This window comes from Plectrocnemia conspersa, unplaced genomic scaffold (genome assembly GCF_051122295.1).
Source record: "Plectrocnemia conspersa isolate PC_06_02 unplaced genomic scaffold, ASM5112229v1 ptg000002l, whole genome shotgun sequence".
In the NCBI taxonomy this organism is placed as follows: Eukaryota; Metazoa; Arthropoda; class Insecta; order Trichoptera; family Polycentropodidae; genus Plectrocnemia; species Plectrocnemia conspersa.
This window is the reverse complement of record NW_028277166.1, coordinates 29,343,129-29,364,287: the sequence shown is the minus strand read 5'-3', so window position 1 is coordinate 29,364,287 and position 21,159 is coordinate 29,343,129. Positions and strand designations below refer to the sequence as shown.

The following is a 21,159-nucleotide window of genomic DNA, read 5'->3' as shown; positions in this document are numbered from 1 at the left end:
TAAATATTTTCATCTCGGCATTTATTTTACGAAAAATATGTAAAATTACACATTTATATAAAGTCTCCTTTGCGTTCGATATACGTTTTCCAAAATAAAAATATCTTTCAGCTAAATGCGCAGACAATAGTGTATTGCCTGCTGCACCTTTTCGGCATACCTGAACCCATTTCTCTCCGTTGCCTTTTTTAGTGATATCATGTTCTAAACCAAATATGACATACGCGTTGGATTCACAAGTAAATTTAAATTTAAATCACTTTAAGTAATTCAAAATAGTGCTATAAAATATATTCAATTTTCCCTTCGATGCTTACATGAAAGACATTTTATGCGGTAGATACGTTCTACAGGAAAACGCATATAAAAAATCGAATAAAAAAACATGAAACAGGTATAAAAATAAAGGATAAGTGTAATAATTTTCATAATTTTTTAAAACCGCATTAATTTATTTTAATTACGTTTATTCAATTTCAGGTAAATAGAGAATCTTGTAAAATTCATTCGAAAATTTTAACTCCTATTTTTATAAAAATATGTTCTGAAGATAATAGTTGTCCACAAATAAAATTAACCCCAACTTTGCTTGTTGATTTTTCCACTTTGACAATATAATCAGTGAATAAAAGCGATGGCTTTGCTATTTTTTTTGGGCAAATTGTGATACAGATATACAATTCTGAAGCTTGCGTTGAAACTTGAGCTTGTTTAGAATTATTATATTTTTCAAGAAAATAGTTTGCCAAATTATTGCAAAGTTGAAAAACTTCTCGAATTACATTTGCAGTAAGTGACTATTGACTCTAAGTTTCGGGTTTTTCCGATTGATTTTTGTTTTCTAGTTTTTCGGCGAAATATTGTGTTATACGAATGATATGATTGTCATTCAAGAAATTATTCTAAAGTAATTCGTCAATATCAAAACCTTCCACACCAAATTTATGTAATAAAAAAAAAATATTTTAACTAATAATTTTGATATTTCATTGATTGTATTGACTTCAGCACATTCTGTCCAAATTGCTTTTCAATAAAAATTTAAAGTTTGTTGCTTAATTTGAGTGCAAATGAAATAAATTGTAATCAGTCCAAAATGTATTTTTTATCGAAAAAAATCTATTTTGCTCTATTTCTTTTAAAGGTCTAAAATTGATATTTAAAAAAAATGCTTTTTAAAATATAGACAACCTAACTTCAAAACCGTATAAAAATACTATGCATATAGAGAACTGAGTATATATAGAAACCTAAATTTTACCTATAAAAACTCTACCAAAATATGAACTAATAATGGTAACCAAAACAATGTTAGAGAAAAAAACAATTATAAATACTAAATTTAAATTCAGAAAAAAGCTACATTATATAAAATTAGTTCTGCCAATGATTTACACACCCCTAAAGTATTTTCTGTAAAGTGTCACACAAATTCTATAAGATATACTGCATATAAAACATTTATTGATTTACCGAAATTAACTAAAAATAATTGCAAAGAAATTGAAAAATATTTTTATTTTAAGAATTCATGTGAATCAGTAAATAAAACATATATCATATTATTATAATATTGTTTTTTGGTTTTACATTTACTATGCTTCTTATTTGTTCTTTTAAAATTTAATAATAAATATTTTAAGTGTACTTATTATATTTTTTTAAGCCTATACGAATTATATTTATAATTTTAACGTATTAAATTGTTATTTTTACTCTTGCGGAATTACGTAATTAACTGAATTGAGTCAATGAAAACTTTTCACAAAAAATCAATAAATTAAAAAAAAAAAATCTATAAAATGTCTCGGGAAATTTTCTGTTTTCTGAAATGAAAATTCTCGATTTTTCGAGATGAAAAATTCTTGGGATTGCGCAAAACTTATTTAGTGATTAATTAAACCCTTCCCCGCTATGAAATTAGTTGCTTCCAAAAAGTCCGCTGAATTCACATCTACATTCAGACCAGCTAGTGAGAGCGGTGTATCAATAAAATTATATTGAATCCTATTTAATAGTCTGAAAGTATTGTTTCACAATGTAAGTATTATGACGATAAGATAAGTTTATTTCGATAGGCAAACACATTTCGTTTCAACAACGTAACAAAAAAATAAAAATACGAGTATATGTTTGCCGGATTAATTTAACAATAGGTTTAACAACTGCATACAATTCTGCAAGCTTTTGCTTGTGACCAAAAATTTATTTATAAATTATTATTTAAAATTGTTTTGGCATTAACAAAAATATTTATTCTTTACTTTTGAAAATACGAAAAGAGCAAATTCTGCATATACAATTAAGTGATTTAAAAACAGAATATTATAAAATATATATACTTATGTATATGTATATATATATACACACACACATATATATATATATATATATATATATATATATATATATATATATATATATATATATATATATATATATATATATATATATATATATATATATATATATATATATATATATAAATGTATATTATCTTTTCTTCTCATATAAAATACAAGTCTCTGCCTTTCACCTTAAAACTCTAGATTCACTTAGCTGATTGCGATGCGGGTTTTTTGAAAAGATTTCCACTATAATATTATTACGATGTTACACTAGTAGAATGAGCGGCAATAATACAATATCTAAAACAAGTCATAGCTGACTCGATTTTAGAAAGTATTATTTACAGAATTAGGGCTTTTTTAAAAAAAAATAATAATAATAAAATTCATATAATCAACATTAACATACCGGTAAAATATACAATAATAATAAATAAATTAAAATCAAAGAAATTTACTTATACTTACATAATAGGCGTCAAAAATGATGTAATATTTTTAATATATTACTAAATAGAATTGAAAATATATCAATCATTTTGAAATAAAAAGTATTTTATAAACTGAGTATTTCTTACTAATATGATACATAAATAGTTTGTAATAATAAATCATAACAATCGACTTTATAGTTTTTTTATAAAAATTAGTAGTGTGAAAATGAATAATAAAATGAAAGGCATATTCGTTTTATTACAATAAAATTTATAAGTGAATATTTAACATATTTCAGTTAAGTGATACTGGTAATTAAAAAATACTTTACCAATTATTGATATCAGTGGAACTGCTACTAAAATTAAAAAATCAAATTTCAACACTAATATTAAATTTAAGTAATTTGTACACTATTACAAAATATGATTATTGTTTCATTGAGTAAAGGTTCATTGTTTTTATCTAATCAAAACAGACGAACTGGCACAAAAAATTTTGGACAAATTGCAAGCTGAAAACTTTGTCTTTTAATATTACAGAGCTGTGTTTTGACAATGACGCGAATATAAATGGGAAATAATAATATATTTGCGTATTTTTTAGCACGTCCGTTACATTTTTAGAAACTTGTTAAAGTTCACGCTTTTAGCGAATTGAATATATTGAATAAGCCAGTGAACTTTTTTGGTACAGTCTAAAATTAATTAATTTTTACTTCTCTTCGACCGATGGAAAATACTTATGGCGAATTTACTTTTATTACATTTTTATTGCAATGTGTCATCCGAAAAAAAGCTGTCTCTTCAATAATCAGCCAAAATAAATAACTGTATCTACTCGATAACTATTAAAAAAATCTGTATCTACAGTGTACAGACAGTTGGGACAAATCTTGAATGTTACAGTAAATAAAAAAAGCAGGAGCAAAAAAATATATAAAATAACTAAACGACTTTCACGTGTGGAACAACTATATCTGTTTCTATCGATAGTAGCTAAAAGAAAATCTACAAAAATAAATATGAAGCTTTTAATGAATATGCCAATTAAAATTAAGCTTAGAAATTTCGTAATACATGCAAAGATGCTATTGATAAAATAATCAAGCAAAAAAACTGGAGATTCGAAAAACTTCAGAAGGTAGCACAAGATTTTGACTTTCATACTGGTTCAAATATTATTAACTTAGTAGATATTCGATTGACCTTGTGAGCAAATATACTAGGCAAGAAGTTTTAAGTTAAATAGTCACAGAAGAAATATAATATATAGAGATTTTGCCTTTGGATGAGAATTCTCAATTCAATTTAAAAATCCTATAAATAATTTTATGATTTATTTTGATAGAAAACTAAATAATATATCATTTTCTTATTAATTTTAGTAATTGCCGATTTAGCAGAAAGCTTCTTATTGTTTTTCTTTAATATATTTGTAAACATTATTAGAATTAAGTTTATTCATAACATTGTCATACTAAAGGGGTAAGAAGTTCACAAATTAATTTACTTTTTCAAGTATCATGACGTCATCAGCGATCTTTGTTAGCATTTATTTTATACAGTGATAAGCAATGATATATCGTTGTTTAGCATATAAAGGGTTAAGTAAATTTAAATTGCTCAAAATCTATTTAAGATCTTCGATGGCACATGACTCTCATCAACTGAGAAATTTGTTTATACTTATGATTAAAAATAATGTAACACACTTATTAGATATAGACATAATTACAAACGATTTTGGCTCCCTGAAGGCGATAAAAATAAATTTTAAGATAAATTAGATTTTTTGCCATAGGCGGCTAAAAAATAAAAAAAATATAGTTCAGTTAATATTAGTCTTAGAGTATAATAAGAAAGAACAATTTTGTATAAAAGGGTGGTTTTGCGGTCCATGGGAATAAACATACCTTATTTAAATTTTTCTGAAGTCGTAAATACGTAAATTATAGAAATGTATCTTCTATTTTTTAATTTTAGAAATCTGAATTTTTGTGTTATATTTATATACATGGTTTAATTTTTAAATTAGCATATTTGTCACAAGCTACATATTTAAATTCATTTTAATCTTTCTTGACAATTTAATTTTATTAACACAAAAATTAACGAAATTAATATAATAAAATATTTATCACTATTATTTTTTAAGAGGTGGGGAAACGCTAAACGTGCGTAGCTTTTTCTTCGCATAACTATGGTGTCCGGTGACACAACCTCTGTGCCAACTGGCAAAACTCATTTATCATTTACATTTTGATGAAATTAAAGAGCACTTCAACTTTTTTAACAAAAAAATATACAAATATTTTTAAAATATTTTTTAAACAATTTTTCTGTATAGTGTTAATATTGATACTAAAAATAAATCAAAAAAATACGATGTTATATATCAACTTAATATCAACTCGAACTAGGTAATCATATTTTTATATTTCATAGTCAAAACCAGTAATGAGAAATATTTCTTAACGCTTGAACTGAACGATTAGTTAAGGAATAAAAATACTTAAAATATGGACTTAGATGGTCGTTTACATGTTTGCCGATAAAAATAATTTATAAGAATAATAATTTTGCTTAAATTCGTACCAAAAATTGGTACCCTTTAAACAAAAGGAAAGCCGTTTCGAGGGTAGCTAGTAATAGTATGATAATTATTTGATTTTCATGCGGAAACAAGTGTGAATATATAGAATAATACAACCGACGTCGCAGAGATGCGCGCTCCCCTTTTGTCGAAATTAACGCTACCCCTCAGCTTTAATTGTAACGCGACGGATGAGACGACGACAAATTTTTGTATAACGATGGCAATTCGAAAGTACTCACCGGCTACTTGCAGGGTGGCGTTGCGACTGCGCACCGTGCCGTATCTGTTGGAGGCCTCGCACCAGTAGACGCCGGCGTCGGAGTCCCTTCTGGCGTGGGCCGTTCTCAAGAAGAAGAGCCCTCCGGCCGGCAGAACCACCCTTCGCCCTCCGCCCGCCAGGGGCGTTCCGTCCTTGAACCATCGCACCGTCGCGGCCGGGGTGCTCTCCGCTCGGCACTGGAGAGTGGCGGGCTGGTGACGAGCGACCACGGTGTCCGAGGGCTGCTCCACGATTCTGGGCGCCAACTGCTGCTGACCTGCACAATAAAATAAACACGTATTTATTAGCATGAAACCGAAAGAGAAAAATAAAAATAAAATGTAGCTAGGTTGTGGATAATATTGGTTTATATTAAATAAAAAATATAGGCACTTGTTAAGAATGTCGGCGCCATGCTCAAAAAGCAATGGTTATGAAAATGTTTTTGCACTTCACTAAAAAATACAGATTCACTGTAACATTTAAACATCGTATGTAAATAAATAATGATAAGTATGGAGATGTTTATATTATTTTGTATAGAAAAGTTGAAATTATTTAACTTCACTAGCACTTGCCAGGTAAATATTATATTAACTTGTAAAAATATATATCTACCAGTAAAAATGTTTTCAAATATAATTTGACTAAAATGATATTTAAAAAAAAAATTTTCGGGGTAGATAAATTTTACTGATTTTTTCAGATTTTCTTTGAGGGACAAACCGAGAATTTTAGAACCAGAGCCGCATTTTCAGCATTTTTCTGGAGGGGGACCGTCATTTGTCGTTTTTTCAGATATTTAGATTCACAGAATTTCATTAAATGACATAGCCAAATTCAAGGAAAGGGGTTAAATACATGATAAGTGTATGATACTTGACCCTCTTTACGCGGTATTGAAAGTTTGTATAGAAAAAGGACAATGAAATGAAATTACTTGGAATCGTTTGGTTGATAAATCATCCCTTAGTGTTCGTTTGGCCTCGTTAGGCTTTTTTTAACATATCGTATTGCGTGTACATTTATAATTACAATATATGTAAAATTAGCAGTATCAATGTTGAAATAGTGTACATATTTTTTAAGTGAATGTTTTGTCAATAAATTTGATTAAGTCACTAAAATGATTTTATATAGTCTCAAACAGAAGTGAATTACCTGAATAGCTTTATTTAAATTTTAAATTACTCAAGTGCTGAATTATATCTGTAATGATTGTAAAATAATGCTAAAATTAGTTTGTGTCTTCAAATTGTTTTACTGACTTCTCTTTTATTTCTAAAAACTAATTTTATTGCGAATTTTGCAAAATTGTATACAAATTTAATAACAGAAGAGATTCCTTTTTTTTAATTTTATTTTTTGTCGATTTTTTTCTAAATCTCCTCAAACATAAATGCTCGAGTCTTAGCATATGTTGCGTTGCACACTGGCGGAAATAAGCATTCGAAAAATTATAGGCAGCGTGCTGCGTATCGTCGTCGCCGTCGTTGACGGGGAATAATATTAGATGAAAGTGTAAAAGTTGCAAGCGACGGGCGTCAAGCGTCAGAAAGCGACACCGTGAGTCGGCGCAAAGAAGAAGAGAAAGAAAGACGGTAATTTTATTAGGGCGGGAGGGAGCGGTCTTTGTTTCTCGGCCCTAATGCACTTAAACCTCCCTCCGGAAAAGCGTCGCCCGTGAATAATTAATATCTGCGATTCCGAAGGTGGAGTTCCGAACCCGACGGCGAATTCGGCTTAATTAAACTGGCCGGCTCGCGTGTCCGTCCTTCCGACGTTGATTTACTCCGAATCGATTGCGAGGTGTTTTATTCGTGACGCGGGACACGACCCTCCTCTGCGCAGCGCCGCTTTTATGTGTTTCGTTTCGTGTCGCAGGTGCACTTTTAGAAAGAAACGCAGAAGAAACGTGACGGGTGAAACACCAAAATCATAAACCAAAAAAGACATCTGTCCGATTACAGTTTGAGCGATATGATCATCGTTCAAAACATAGAATCATTTCATAGTACCCTATGTATTTTTTTTCCATTATACAGCTTTTCTTGTACAGTCACTGGTGCTTCTTAGTCACTGAAATTATCTTCGTGTTGAGATATTCAAATTATTTAATAAATTTACACGTATCGAGAGTGTTTATTTGCGGCATTGTTGTTTGTAATAGTCTGCGGGATCGATCCTCCCATATCCGATAAGAGAGGCGAGAAGCGGACGTCGTTGGAAGTGAGAGCGGTTAATGTATTCATTCCGGCGGAGAATGTGTTTCCATTGTAGAGCCGCATAAACGAGCATCGGACCCCGGGGAGCGATATCTGGAAATTAACTCGAGGGATAAAGTCATTTTTCCGCGCAAATCTCGGAAAACTCGGATCGTTTTAATTCTGCTACGCGACGATAGTCAGTCACGCGAGCCTAGCTTCTTTATTGAGATTGATGTTTCCTTTATGGACGTTTCCAATTTATCGGCTATGCTTTTCCAAAATCGATACCGAGGAAATCGAGCGCTCGCTTCCGGTTATATTAGGTGGGATTAGGACGAACCGCTTTTTAATCCACCGTCTTCTATTTACAAACGTCGGACTCGATTCAAACTTGCGTTGCTACTGATATGCTATCCAAATTGTTCACGAAGGTATTGCTTACAAATATCGCACTCTTAAACTATCAATACAAATCGAAGATATTTGCATTATATTAATATCAGTTAGAACTATGTGAGAGTTTCATAATTCAGTAAAATTACATCATACAAAAAAATAATATTAAGTGACCGGATTAATGCGAAAACGAAAATTCCACACAGTGAAAAATCTGAACATAGGTGAATTCTCAATTATCAAATAAATTTTACAAAATTTAATACAAAGATATTAAAATCTGTCGGTGAGGGCGCGTAGCTGGTTACTCCGGATGGCTGCTGGTAGATCTTGGCTCTCTGGTCATCTGCGTCGCTGGCTCTGCTGTCTGGGCCATCTCTTGTCTCAAGTGCCGTGGACCGTCTGCCCTCTCCTCCTCGGAGTCTAGGCTTATATCCTTTAAGTTTTGCACGCTTGCTGGCTAATCGCGATTGTGCATCGATTTCCTAGCTAATCGCTGCAGTAACTTCTTGGAAATCGAGAAAAAGAAGAAAGCAAGTTTTTTGCTTGTCCAGACTTTCTAATTCTTCGGAAAGGGTTTGCGATGTGGTGATTTATTACGTCATCCGTTTTGTCACAAAAGGGATTCTCTTAACGAATCGTGTTGTGTGGTCAAAAAAAATCCCTCTTGTACCATGATATTTGTCTCATTGTTAATGAATGAACGTTCACGGTCATCAACAATGAGACAATTACTCTTTGAAATCTGGACCTATTTGTGTGGTCGCCACAATTTCAACTGCCTACTTCATATTTTTCTTTATTTTTAAGCTTTATAGAAAAGTGTATATTACCAATGTTAATTATTAATATATTTATAAAATATTTTTAAATTAAAATCATATTACCATCCGTTATATATATGTATATATACATTATTTTAATATATATTTACGTATTCTTGAATATGTATGTATGTGTAAATTGATCATTATTGATCAAAATTTTTGTTATTTAAGATTTTCACTGTGTCCCATTTTTGTTTGCGCAATAATCACACAACCATAATATTTATGTGTTAAAATAACTACTGTAAAATAAGTATTACGTCATCAAGGTCATGTTTAGGGATTGCAATAATACTGAGATTTTAAATACCGGTAATACCGAAAGAAAAAGTACAGGGATTACTGGTTTTAAAAACTTGGTCCACTTATATTGTTTCTATGTTTCCAAAAATCATAGAAAAATATAAAATTAATAATATGTGCGAAAAATTATATCTCAATATTTATATTGATTTGAAAGCTACGACATTTTGAGTTTATCTTCGCACCGTAGTTTTATGCAGCTTCTTTTATAGTTTAAAAATGATTCTTAAAGAAAGGAGCAATTAGGCACAGAATTTTATTGCTAATTATAAGAATATACTTGAGTAAATATTAAAATCGTAATATACAACTCAAGGTAAAGTTTACCGAAATTTCGAAATGTAATTTACTGATTTTATAAATTATATATTAATTATAAATTAAGTAGAAGCAAATCGAATTGTTTTTTTTTAAATAAAATAAAATAATAGATATTTAAAATATAATAAAATAAATACTAAAATTGCACTAAAAATTACGTTAAATATATTTTTAAATTTTACTTAAATCGTCGCTATAAATTTGCGCACTTCTAAACTCAATCTATAAAAACAATGATTTTTTTTTTCTGAAATTTGCGTCAGTTAGAAACATGCATTCCTGAAAACGATAAATTGACTCTCGGGTACATGACAAGTATATATGAATAATCTCCGAGTATTGTGGAAAGCTCGGAACTACATTTAAACAGTGTCGATACAATGATATGACATTTTACGAATTACTGCTATTTATTTTGTATGCAGAATCAAATAATGAGGATTTATTGTATTTATATGCGAAATAAGATTTTTAATTCAGATTATTGGAGAAAGCTGGACGTCCGATATTTGAATAATTTATCAAAAAACCATGGTTTTAATGTGAAGTTTTAATCGCAATTGAAAGTAATAGTGTATTTCGTTTAATTTGTAGATTGAGAGCTAGGGTAATGAGATAAATGTGTAAGTATATGATCTCTTTTATTTTTATTTGTATTTAAAAATAATAAAGGTTTTTAAGAGGTGGAGATTTTTTTAAAGCCATATTTTTCGGTCGTTTGATAGGCGAATATGAAAGGAAGCGTTCGTTCGACCGATAAAGGTTTAACGGGAAACGCCCGGGAAGCTATTCATGAATTATTTCCATTTAATCAATTGAGATTCTTATCTGGCTTCTTCGCTTTAGGCGGGCGAAGGCGGCGTTGCCAGGTCGCCCGAATAAGATAAGGGGGTCACTCCAAATTGGATCGCATGTTTACGCCGAGAGGATTCCCGGATTCGGCACACAAAATAACCAAAATTTTACATTCAAAGCAAATTACGCTTTTTAAAAAGATTTTTATTTCGTCCTTTAGAGGCCGCGAAGCCGTCTCCGCTCGAGGCATAAAAAGAAAAGGGACAAAACGCTATCCTCGTCGAGAGGCTGCCGTAAAATATCGGCGATGAAAAGGGTGATTTTCGATTTAATTACGCGTTTAATGGGCTCGGAAGGATCGATCGACGCGAAGGTAGCGAGCAAAGGTGTATCTTTTCATATGGAAATATGGCGTGCGCGACGCGAGGTCGATGGTGAATGCGCTTTGTGAAAATCTGCAGATAATTCGCCTTCAATTACAGCCAAAGCAAATTGAGACATTCGCGTTGCAAAGTTTTAAACTATGCGACCATTTTCACTCAATTACTCACCGATAATAGAACGTCGCGTTTTAACTGCGACTTTGTATGCCGCAAAAACACGCTCATAGTTATTCGATACATATGTATGTACCGCCTCTAGTAAGATCGATTTATTATGTTATAAAATGCATTTATGTTTAAGTCTTAATTTGGTTAAGAAAAAAATCATTTTAATTTATTACTATAAAATAATTTTAATGCATGAATTTTTACCAACATTCTTGTAGTTCATAAAATAAAATTTAAGACTTAAATAATTTTATAAATAAAATTTAAACCGCTACTAGTAAAAATAGTTCAGATATTAAAAATATAGATAACATTCCATGGTTTGATGAGCATCTAAAAAAATATAAATATTTGTCATCACAGAACTTAGAACCTCAAACCTAGTATTAGGCTAAATTTCCAGTGCTTTTTAAATGTCACACAATGCCTTCAGATATAATAAAAGTATTTTAGGAGAACCTTTAAAATAAAATTATGTGACATTTCATGACAATAAAAAGCAATCGGTTATTCAAAGGCTGCTTCAATAAATTATTGAAATACTTTTGTAGATCAATGTAATCCAAAATCTTATATTAAATATAAAAAATATAATAATAAATTAACTGTAGCACTCTATTTACATCATAATGTATTATACATCCTAATCATAAAATAGGCCAGTTTGACTCGCAATAAAAATGAGTTTCTTCGTTTAAAATTGAACACAATGGTACACCATAAGATGATATTTTTAATTTGGAATACGCATAATTTATTGTACCTTTTTGCTTTTTTTTAATATTTGATAAACCACTTTGAAACTACTTTACTTACACGGAAATTTTTATATTTTTCTCTATAAAATAAATATTCAAGTTAGAATGTGAGCAAAATAGTTAACCTTTTACAGGCAGTGGTAAGCAAATATCGCGTAACTGACACGCTAGTTAGAAATATGCATTCGTAAAAACGATAAATTGACTTTTAGGTACTAGAGAAGTACACACAATTTACATGATGGAAGGCTCGGAACGCTCGATTTTAGACAGTTTATTATTATTAGAAAATTTTGCATTGTTCGATCCATAATTTTTTTCCATTCAATTAAATTTTGCATTATTGTTTTAAATAAGCTTAAGGATTTCCATTAAATAAAATATCAGTTTTATTAGAACATAATCTTCAATGCTTATTTAAATTAAAGAAAAAATATATTTAAAGAGCTATGCGGCGCAAAAATTCTTAATGTTATTTTTAATTGTGATTTTATCTTAACTGTTGGGTCTTTAAAATTATAGCAACGAATACAATATTAAATGCGCTGGTTCCTAATTAAACTTAAAAATATATTAGTCCAATAAATACACTAAAAAGTCTTAGTAGCTCTTGATTATCGCGTATTGTATCAACACTATATTTCTTTAATATCGCAAAGGCATTTGATTATTGTTAAGTATATGATACGGATTTTCAACAATATACTATTGTTTTCCTTCTGATACAGTCTGTAAATCTCGTTTATTGGCGGATGATAGTCGAAAATGTAAATGGTTGCAAAGTAACAGATTAAGTCTGAAACTCTCTTACCCTAGTGCAGCAAAATCAAAAGAGATATTTGACGCTTGTTTGATTTAATCTCGACTTTAATAGGGGATGAGTAATGAAATTTAAAATTGTAATTTTCATCGTAACTGTCTGTCGGCAGTCGCCGAGATAAAATTGCGACATCGCCCACACGCGAAAATCGCCGATAAAGTATAAAGTGCACATAGGACATCCGAATTCCCGCCGAATTCATTATTTGGTTCTCGGATATTATTTTTTAATTTAACCGGGTACCCGATCCATTTCTAGGTATTTTTGGTATATTTTTATTATATACTGACATAGAGTTATAATTTATATTATAAACTAAAATATTCGATTTTGCTCAAATAGTATTTAATTATAAAAAAACGGTTGGATAGAAAATTAAAATTGGAAATATTTTATTAAATCGAAATAATTATTTACACACACAGAAACGTCATTACAAATTTTTACAGGAGGGGGGGAATGTTAACCATTCAAATCTCGTTTTTTTAATTTTTCATTATATGACATGCATTTTTCTGGATATATTCAAGGGGGGCCGTGTTTTGTCGATTGTGAATTGTAGTTAAGTAAATCGATTGAAACATATTTAAACCGAATTTTGACCAATAGGAGAGCGCAAAAAACAATTAACCCTTCTCAGAAGTCTAAAATCCACGTCAAAAGCGATAAAAACGTGCCGTCGCCGTCACAGTGGGAACGTTCGTTACCAAGTAACTGTCGATTAATAGACATTTTTAATAGACATTTTAGCGCCTATAAGTTAAATTATATTTTCGCTAGTAGTAAGCTAGAAGTGTTGGTGAAAATGTATTTGGACACTATTATAGATATACCTGTACTAAAAATACATATTCACTGTAACATTTTACATCGCATGTATATAAATAATAATAATTATGTAAATATATATATTACTATACATGGAAAAGTTGAAATCATATAATTTTACTATCACCTGCCAGATAAAATAAGATTCAAAAATAAAGATTCTTAACATTTCATTAAATGACATGTATTTTACTGGTCAAATTTAAGGGGGGCTAATTGCTCAAAAATGACGGTCCTGTACCTACATCTCGTTCAAATAAACAGTGGATAATTATAGAAATTGAAAACAAGAACAATATACATGTATATTTTTATTACTACATAAATTTTAAAATCAAGTTTAATGAAAAGGTAATTTATCATTGCTGTTATATAATTTTTTTAATATCAATGCATCTAGTATTTTTATTTTTGCTAAAAAATTTTAAGCCACGGTAAAAAAATATTATTAAATTTGATATATAATAAATAATATTTACCAAATTAGTGTTTTAGTATCAACAATATATGTATGTATATATTGTGTATAAACATATAATTTTATCATCAAAACAATAATATTTGTAGATATTTTATGAAATTTAATAATAGCTGTAGACACTGAATATATACTTATAAATATGGTTTAAAGATTTTAATTAAATGTTTATTTTTAAATAATAAATTAAGAAATTTAAGGAATAAATATTTGGGTTTATATTTATTTAAGCAAAACTTTAAAATTTAATGTAGTACAAATCAGACGAAAGTTTTTACATAAATTTTATTTTAATGTTATTAATAAAAAGAATATACTATAACAAAAATATGTGTAATTATAAATTTTATTCACAAAACACAGATAAATTTAAAATTGTATTCGAAAAAAAAAGTAGAGTAGAGAATAAAAAATATAAGTAAAAAGTGGGGCAAAAGTTCTTAAACTTCAACCGTCAGATTAAAATTTTGAATAAAATTTGTACTTCTAAATGAATTACAGCGGCGGAAAATTTTATTGTTTGTTACAAAACTATTATGGTTGATATATTGATCAGCTTTAAAATATTCGTAAAATAACGGATATACAATCTGACGAATCTAATGTAATTTTTATGAAATTGTTTCTAAAAAAGATTAAATTTTAGTCATGATATGTAAATTTTAGAATCGACAGTCAAAATTTCATTTTGTCATATATCCAAAGTAAGATAGAAAAAATTGCTAATAAATATTTTAGAACCACTTTTGTTTCGCCGTTTGTCCGTGAGCGTGGGACAATTTTAATATATGAATTCGCTTATCCTAAAAACACGTAAAACGACTCACCCGTTTAAATATATCGTTGACAGCAAAAATGTTTTTCTACTATCGATCAAAAGAATATCAGAAACTGTATAAAGTGCCGACCATTGTCAACTCTCACGGATTATTATATTACTATTATTTATTAATCACTAAACAGTACATGAAGATTTTTTTTCATATTTGCAAAAGTGAAGAGTAAATAATTTTTGTTATATCTTAAACGATATTAAATATTAATTGTAAAATAAAATAAATTATTCTGTGTATTTCGTATCAAAATTGCATTGAAATAGTTAAAAAAAATCTGTTTACATCTCGTGCTAGCGATGCTAACCATCAACCGATGGATAACAAGTGAGCAAGACTAACAATCATAAATCACTGACGATAAATAATTACAATAGACTCTGGTTCTACCCAGATCGAAAGCCCTAAGTGCGCATATTTTAGAAGCGCAGTGCATACGGCGCCCTTGAAGATTGCGAAAGTGAAATTGTAATCGCATCCACCGTGAAAGTTTCCTATTATTTTTTGTACTAAGGAAGGTGTGTTTTTGACAGCGTCAGCTCAGAGGGCGTAAGAATCGAGCCTAATATAATATATTTATTCGAACGCTGAGAAGACTTAGGGGGTGATTAATATGCTAGCGACACGCCCACGCGAGTGCGGCTGTCGTAAAAGGGTTACGCGTCTCGCAATTACACTCGCATATTTGTCTCGCTCGATCGATCCTCCCTCAGCTTCCATCGCAGGTGACTGACAATCGTAAGGTACGCGTCGCGTTCGTCGCCGTTGTTCTAAGCGAAATTCTATTAAAATTGCATGACTTTCGCTGAGGCCTGTCGTGTAATATTGACGCGACTTGCGGGCTTATCCACTGCAAAAGTTAAATAAGCATAAGTCGCTCGCATGATACGCGAATTCTGACATTTTTTTCAGCTCTAAAGGTATGTTGACAATGGCACGTGGACAGTGCCCGTATTAATTTTTCATAAGGTCGCGTTTTCCTTCGAGCAGTAAACTTCTGACCGCGTTCTAACTGATATTTTTATAAATTTTTCCATCGTGATTTGACAGGTTTTCTTGTGAACTTGACAAGTTCTCAAGGTAATCAGTATAAGATACTTTATTTGCAATTTACAAATTAAAATTATTCTATCGAATATAAATGAGATTTATCTCTGAAGATGCAAATTTTAACAAGAATACATCCAAAAACTTGTAACTAACACAGCTAAACTAGGATTAGTAAAAATTTCACTGAATTATTTTTTTATTTTTAATATTTATGTATTTACTTTGATTTTATACCCCAATTAAAAGCAGTGACTGTTTATTACTAGGAGGAAACCTACATGAAAAAGTACTTATGTATATACTCATATACATACATACCTCTTAACAAATTATTTAAATGACAAGATTAATCGCGATTTTAACCCAAAATTCAATGTTTAAGCAGTGATGGCACCTGCTATAGTTACAATGACTGTTTTCTTTAGAACCGTTTACAAAAATTTGTGACCATCACAGGTACATTACTGCAAAAATATCAAATTTAAAGTTCTAATTTTATAATAAATACTCGGTAACCTCATAAAATAGGCAAATTATTTGCCAAATGCGTGAATTGGATAATAATTATTTTGAATATATCGTGCATTGAGCAAATTAGATAGTTACATTGGTGTTTATCATAATTTAGAATGGCAAAAAAATAGAACTATAGATATGACGATGTAATTTTTTTATTAACAGGTATTTGGTGCGCGCGAGTGATGCGAAGGGGAATTATTCAAAACAGTAAGCACACCATGATTTTTTGCATATGGTTATTCATGGAGTGTTCACTGTTTTGACGCTCGATCGTGCCTAACCTGTTACACTTATTAATTATTTTATTTTTTGTTAGAATTTTATTTTATTAAATTACAATATATCTGTCAAACACTTGGCGTCAATTAAACGATCAAATAAAGTAGTACATGAATTACAATTTTACTGGTAATACTATTCATACACTTTACAGGAGCAAAAAAATTCGATCCTTCAATAAACGTTTTGCAATTGTCAAAAATGGCATTTGGCTTGGTTTCAAAAAACACTACTGGAGCGCTGCTGTCTCGTTGACTCAATTCATGCATTCGGCAAATAATTTACCTAATTTATGAATAAAGTATTTTTTACTTTTTAATGCAGCAGTTGATGCAAGATGATATTTTGTCAAATAGAAATTGTTCCAAAAGAATAAAGATTTGCCACCTGAATTTTTAAAAATATTTTTTATGTCAATGTAATGCATGATTTAAAGTTAATAAATAAATAGGACGGAAAATTATTTATACACAGTAATCATATTGATTTTTATTTATACTCGTAGATAACACAATAAATGATAAAGTATTTCTATAAATACCTGAATGTAGAGAAGATTGCTTAAACACTTATTATTGCTCATAAATTTTAGCAAATTAAGTCAGAATACCTGCTTGTTTTTTATATTACTAAAAATACAATGAAGACGACAATTGCTAGTACATATTCGTTTAATATATTTAAAGAAAATGTTCCGACTCTTGAATCCTTAGATTTTTAAGCAAAATCTACTAGCATGTATTAATATTTAGCAACATTGAATAAAAAGACATCTATTAGATAATCCGGCTATACAACGCCGGCTATACAAATAAATTAAAAAACTATCTTTGGCGCAACGATAAGAATAATAACTATTTTAAGCCTTACAGAGAATAGTGTAAAAAAACCAACATCGTACGCATTAATGGAAAAATAATTAAAATATTTTAATCCACTATTAAGAAAACGAATAACTTACAGTGTATATTTGAAGCCTTGATATCAATTAACCCAGATATGCCCAATTTTGTTCTCTTAAAATTTAATTTATAAATAAAAAACAGTGGCACGAGTTTAGTTACCTACCCATGGGACAGTGGGCATATCTGGGTTAAACCAATATGAACACAAAATTATTTAAAATAAATCACTAGAGAAGATCAAACTTCTGTGCCACACTGCACTTTAATGACGAATACCAGCGTTGACATATCAGCGTCTGTCCTTAAAAGAGAAAGCGAGACAACGTCGCTTCTCTCTCTCATATACATGTACACGCACACAATAACAAACCGGCATCTTTATCCCGAGCGTACTCTTCAACCCAAATAAATGGTGAATTCTTATCATTGAAGTTAATATATTTTGTATAGTGTACGAGTACTTAAAAATAAAAACATAAGTAAATTAAAAACAAGCGTCTCATTAAACAGTATTTATGATTTCGTAGATGAAAGCGTGCGAACGCTACTTCTACATTGTAAAGGGTAAAGTTGTGTTTTGTAAACACGAGTGTGCAAGATTAAATCGTCAATCGAAATGTCGTAAAGCAAATAAAACGCGTCAGTCGGTTGTCGCTGTAATTGCGAGCGCTCGCGTGTGCATGGGTAGAAAAAGTGTGCAAATGAGCAGTTTTCCGGGCATATTCGGCGCATAAATTAAGAAAGGGCAGAAATTTTGAATAATTAATGAATATTTTCACGGCATTGAAATTCATTTCGGGCGACCGTATAATGCAGTGAAATATGGGCGCGCTGACAAAAGCGAAGAGGGCGGAAGGTGCGCCCTCAGGACGTACACCCTGCGCCGCACCGCACCACCGCGACGGCGCCTTTATTTATTTTTAATTCCGCTGATGGACCCGACCTCGTCGGCGCCCAATTTTGCTCCGCCTGTTTATCTAAAAAACGCAGACTTTGCTCGTTAGATTGCCATCTGCGACGGATGCAATTCGTGACAAATATCAACGATCGTTATAATATATTTTACAACATTACGCATTATCGTTTTAGTGTATTTTTGTTATTGTTATTAAGGAAGGTGGACGGAGCAGGTGTGATGATTTGCTCTTCCTTGAATTTAACCAAAAAATATGTCCTTCAATTAAAAATATATGATTCTATATAAAATATAAATATCAAAAAATGCTGAAATGACGTCCAGGATTCTAAACTAGAAATTAAATATGCAACGCGAATTACGTTGTAAGTCTTAAATACATAAATAGTCAACTTTACAGGGGGTGTAAAATTAATTTACAGACCTACATACGTTAATTTTTGCATCTTTACAATATTCTATTTCACAATTTATTCATCAAAAAGTTTTTAGTATTTATTTATCACGATATTGGATTTTGTTAGGAATAAACATTTTCAATTGTGGAATAACGTAAGTTAAGATCTTGTCACGTTGTTCCACTGTATGACAGCAAATATACTTTATAACGTTTGTCGAAAATTTATCTACTAATTCATAATTTTAAAATTTAATATAATAGTGGTCTTTTAAAAATATATTTACAACCGATATTTTTTTTTAGAAAACAATAAATTAGAAATTGAAAACGTTACATTTTTATGTATTAAATAATTTTTCATTTGCCGGTAGATATTTTGCCAACTCTAGTTTTTTTTTTATTTTTAAAAGAAGTTGGTTAAAATCGCAGAATCACTCATTACGTTATTCAATCAAAATCTCAATTAAGACTTACGTTATTCACGTCGCATATTCAATTATCGTGTTATCCTTCAAAGAAAATTAAAAAACAACAATCCCGAATTAGGGTTCTCAATTTACTCATAGTTTTTAACTATTTGAATATTGAATAGAAAATGGAATAAGCATTCAAATATATTTGTACTTTCTTTTAGGTTTTTATACAGATTTTAATTTATTTAAGCAAAAATTGGAGAAAATCAATTTTTTACCTGTACATAATAATAACTTTAAAAATAATTATTGGTTAGCAGTATTATTTTTTTATTATTTATTACTTACTTCAAAATATCAAAATAAAATGCCTGAATTATTATTTTGCATACTTTTTATTCAAAAACATAATTTTGATTTTTTAAAATCATCAGAATTCAGATGTAACCTTTTAAATACATAATTTTATTTAATTTATATTAGCTAATATTGTTAACGAATTTGATATACATTAAGATTGGTTTCATATTGGCGTTTGTTAATTTAAATTAAAGAATAGAAATAAATTAACCGCAATCAAATTATAAAACAGATTTAAATTTAATATTTGCGTCTTAAACAACAAATACAACAGCTTAAAACGAACAACAAAAATTGGCGACGCACAACCTGTTTTTGAAATTAGCGTTTAATGTTAATGAAGGGTGGGCTTTTCCAACATTTTATTTTTTTCAACGCACAAATTATACGAATTTCGGTCATAGTAGACATTACCGGCCGATTACAATTCTATTCACAAAAGCATTTTTAATGTAAACAAACATCTTCTTGTCTCGCATTTCGAAATAACTAAAGGGGCGTCAACACCATAGATTTTGGAGCGGCACTAGTCACTCGAGTACATTATTGAGAGAGAAACGATTACCTGTGTTGCTTAACTATACAAATAGTTTTATTTTAAGATTTTTTTGCAAAATTTTATTCGAGATAGTATAAACGAATATTTTACAAATATATGATCAATTATTTGAATGTAGATATAGTTTAAAATCAGGCGAATAGTTCGAATATTCGATTTAAATTTATTGCAAAACTATCACAAAAATATTTTTTTAAATATGTCATTTTAGTAAAATTAAATCGAAACACTTTTTCACTGGTAGACATATATTTATACATTGAAAAAAATTAAAAAATATTATTTTAATGAATTTATACAACAATAAGCAAATAAATTATGTAAATAAATTATACATATCATTTACCTATGTATATATTATTTTTGTTTTCTTTAAACACGTTTCTTATTTATTTTTTAAAATTTAATAATAAATATTTTTAGCGCACTTATTATATTATATTTTTCTAAATGTATATGTAATAAATTTTAATTTTATTATATGAAATTGTAACCGCCAAATAAGTTATTTCTTACTTATGCAAAATTACATGAATAAATAAAAAAATATAAGACTATTATGAAACCTTTCAAACTTATTCGTCATCTGCATTTAAAGAATAGTGATCTTGAAGATGAGTCACTGGGTATTTTAAAAGATAGCATGAACAGTTAAACATTTAGAAAAGTCAATTAAAAATGACGACTAGTCACAAGTCACTGCTTCAATACTCTTATTTAATTGCCCTACAAATATATGGAACGAAAATCCGTTTTTTATTATTGAGAAGTTAATAAAGACTAGCTGCTTAGATGTCGCTCTGAAAGTTTTGGGTTCTAAAGTCGGACAAAAGTTAGAGGCTATATCGTTTTCGAACCACACCATTCAGAGAAGAGTTATTGTTATGGTCATTAATATTGGAAAACAAGTTGTAGAAGGAATAAATAAATCATAATGTTTTGCGAATTTTAAAGTTTATGTATTACTAATTCATTGAATAGAATTTACTCAAACGATGGGT

At 29.6% G+C, this 21,159-nt stretch overlaps 1 protein-coding gene across 2 annotated transcripts in view; it reads right to left on the bottom strand.

Annotated features, from left to right (window-relative positions):
- The window catches only part of LOC148238259 (protein sax-3-like), a 48,151-nt gene that overhangs the window by 7,918 nt on the left and 19,074 nt on the right, over positions 1-21,159 (bottom strand). For both annotated transcript variants that reach the window (XM_088206135.1, XM_088206136.1), the window contains exon 2: positions 5,621-5,917. In XM_088206135.1, the coding sequence (XP_088062261.1) occupies positions 5,621-5,917 (297 nt within the window). The remainder of the gene's footprint in view (positions 1-5,620; positions 5,918-21,159) is intronic.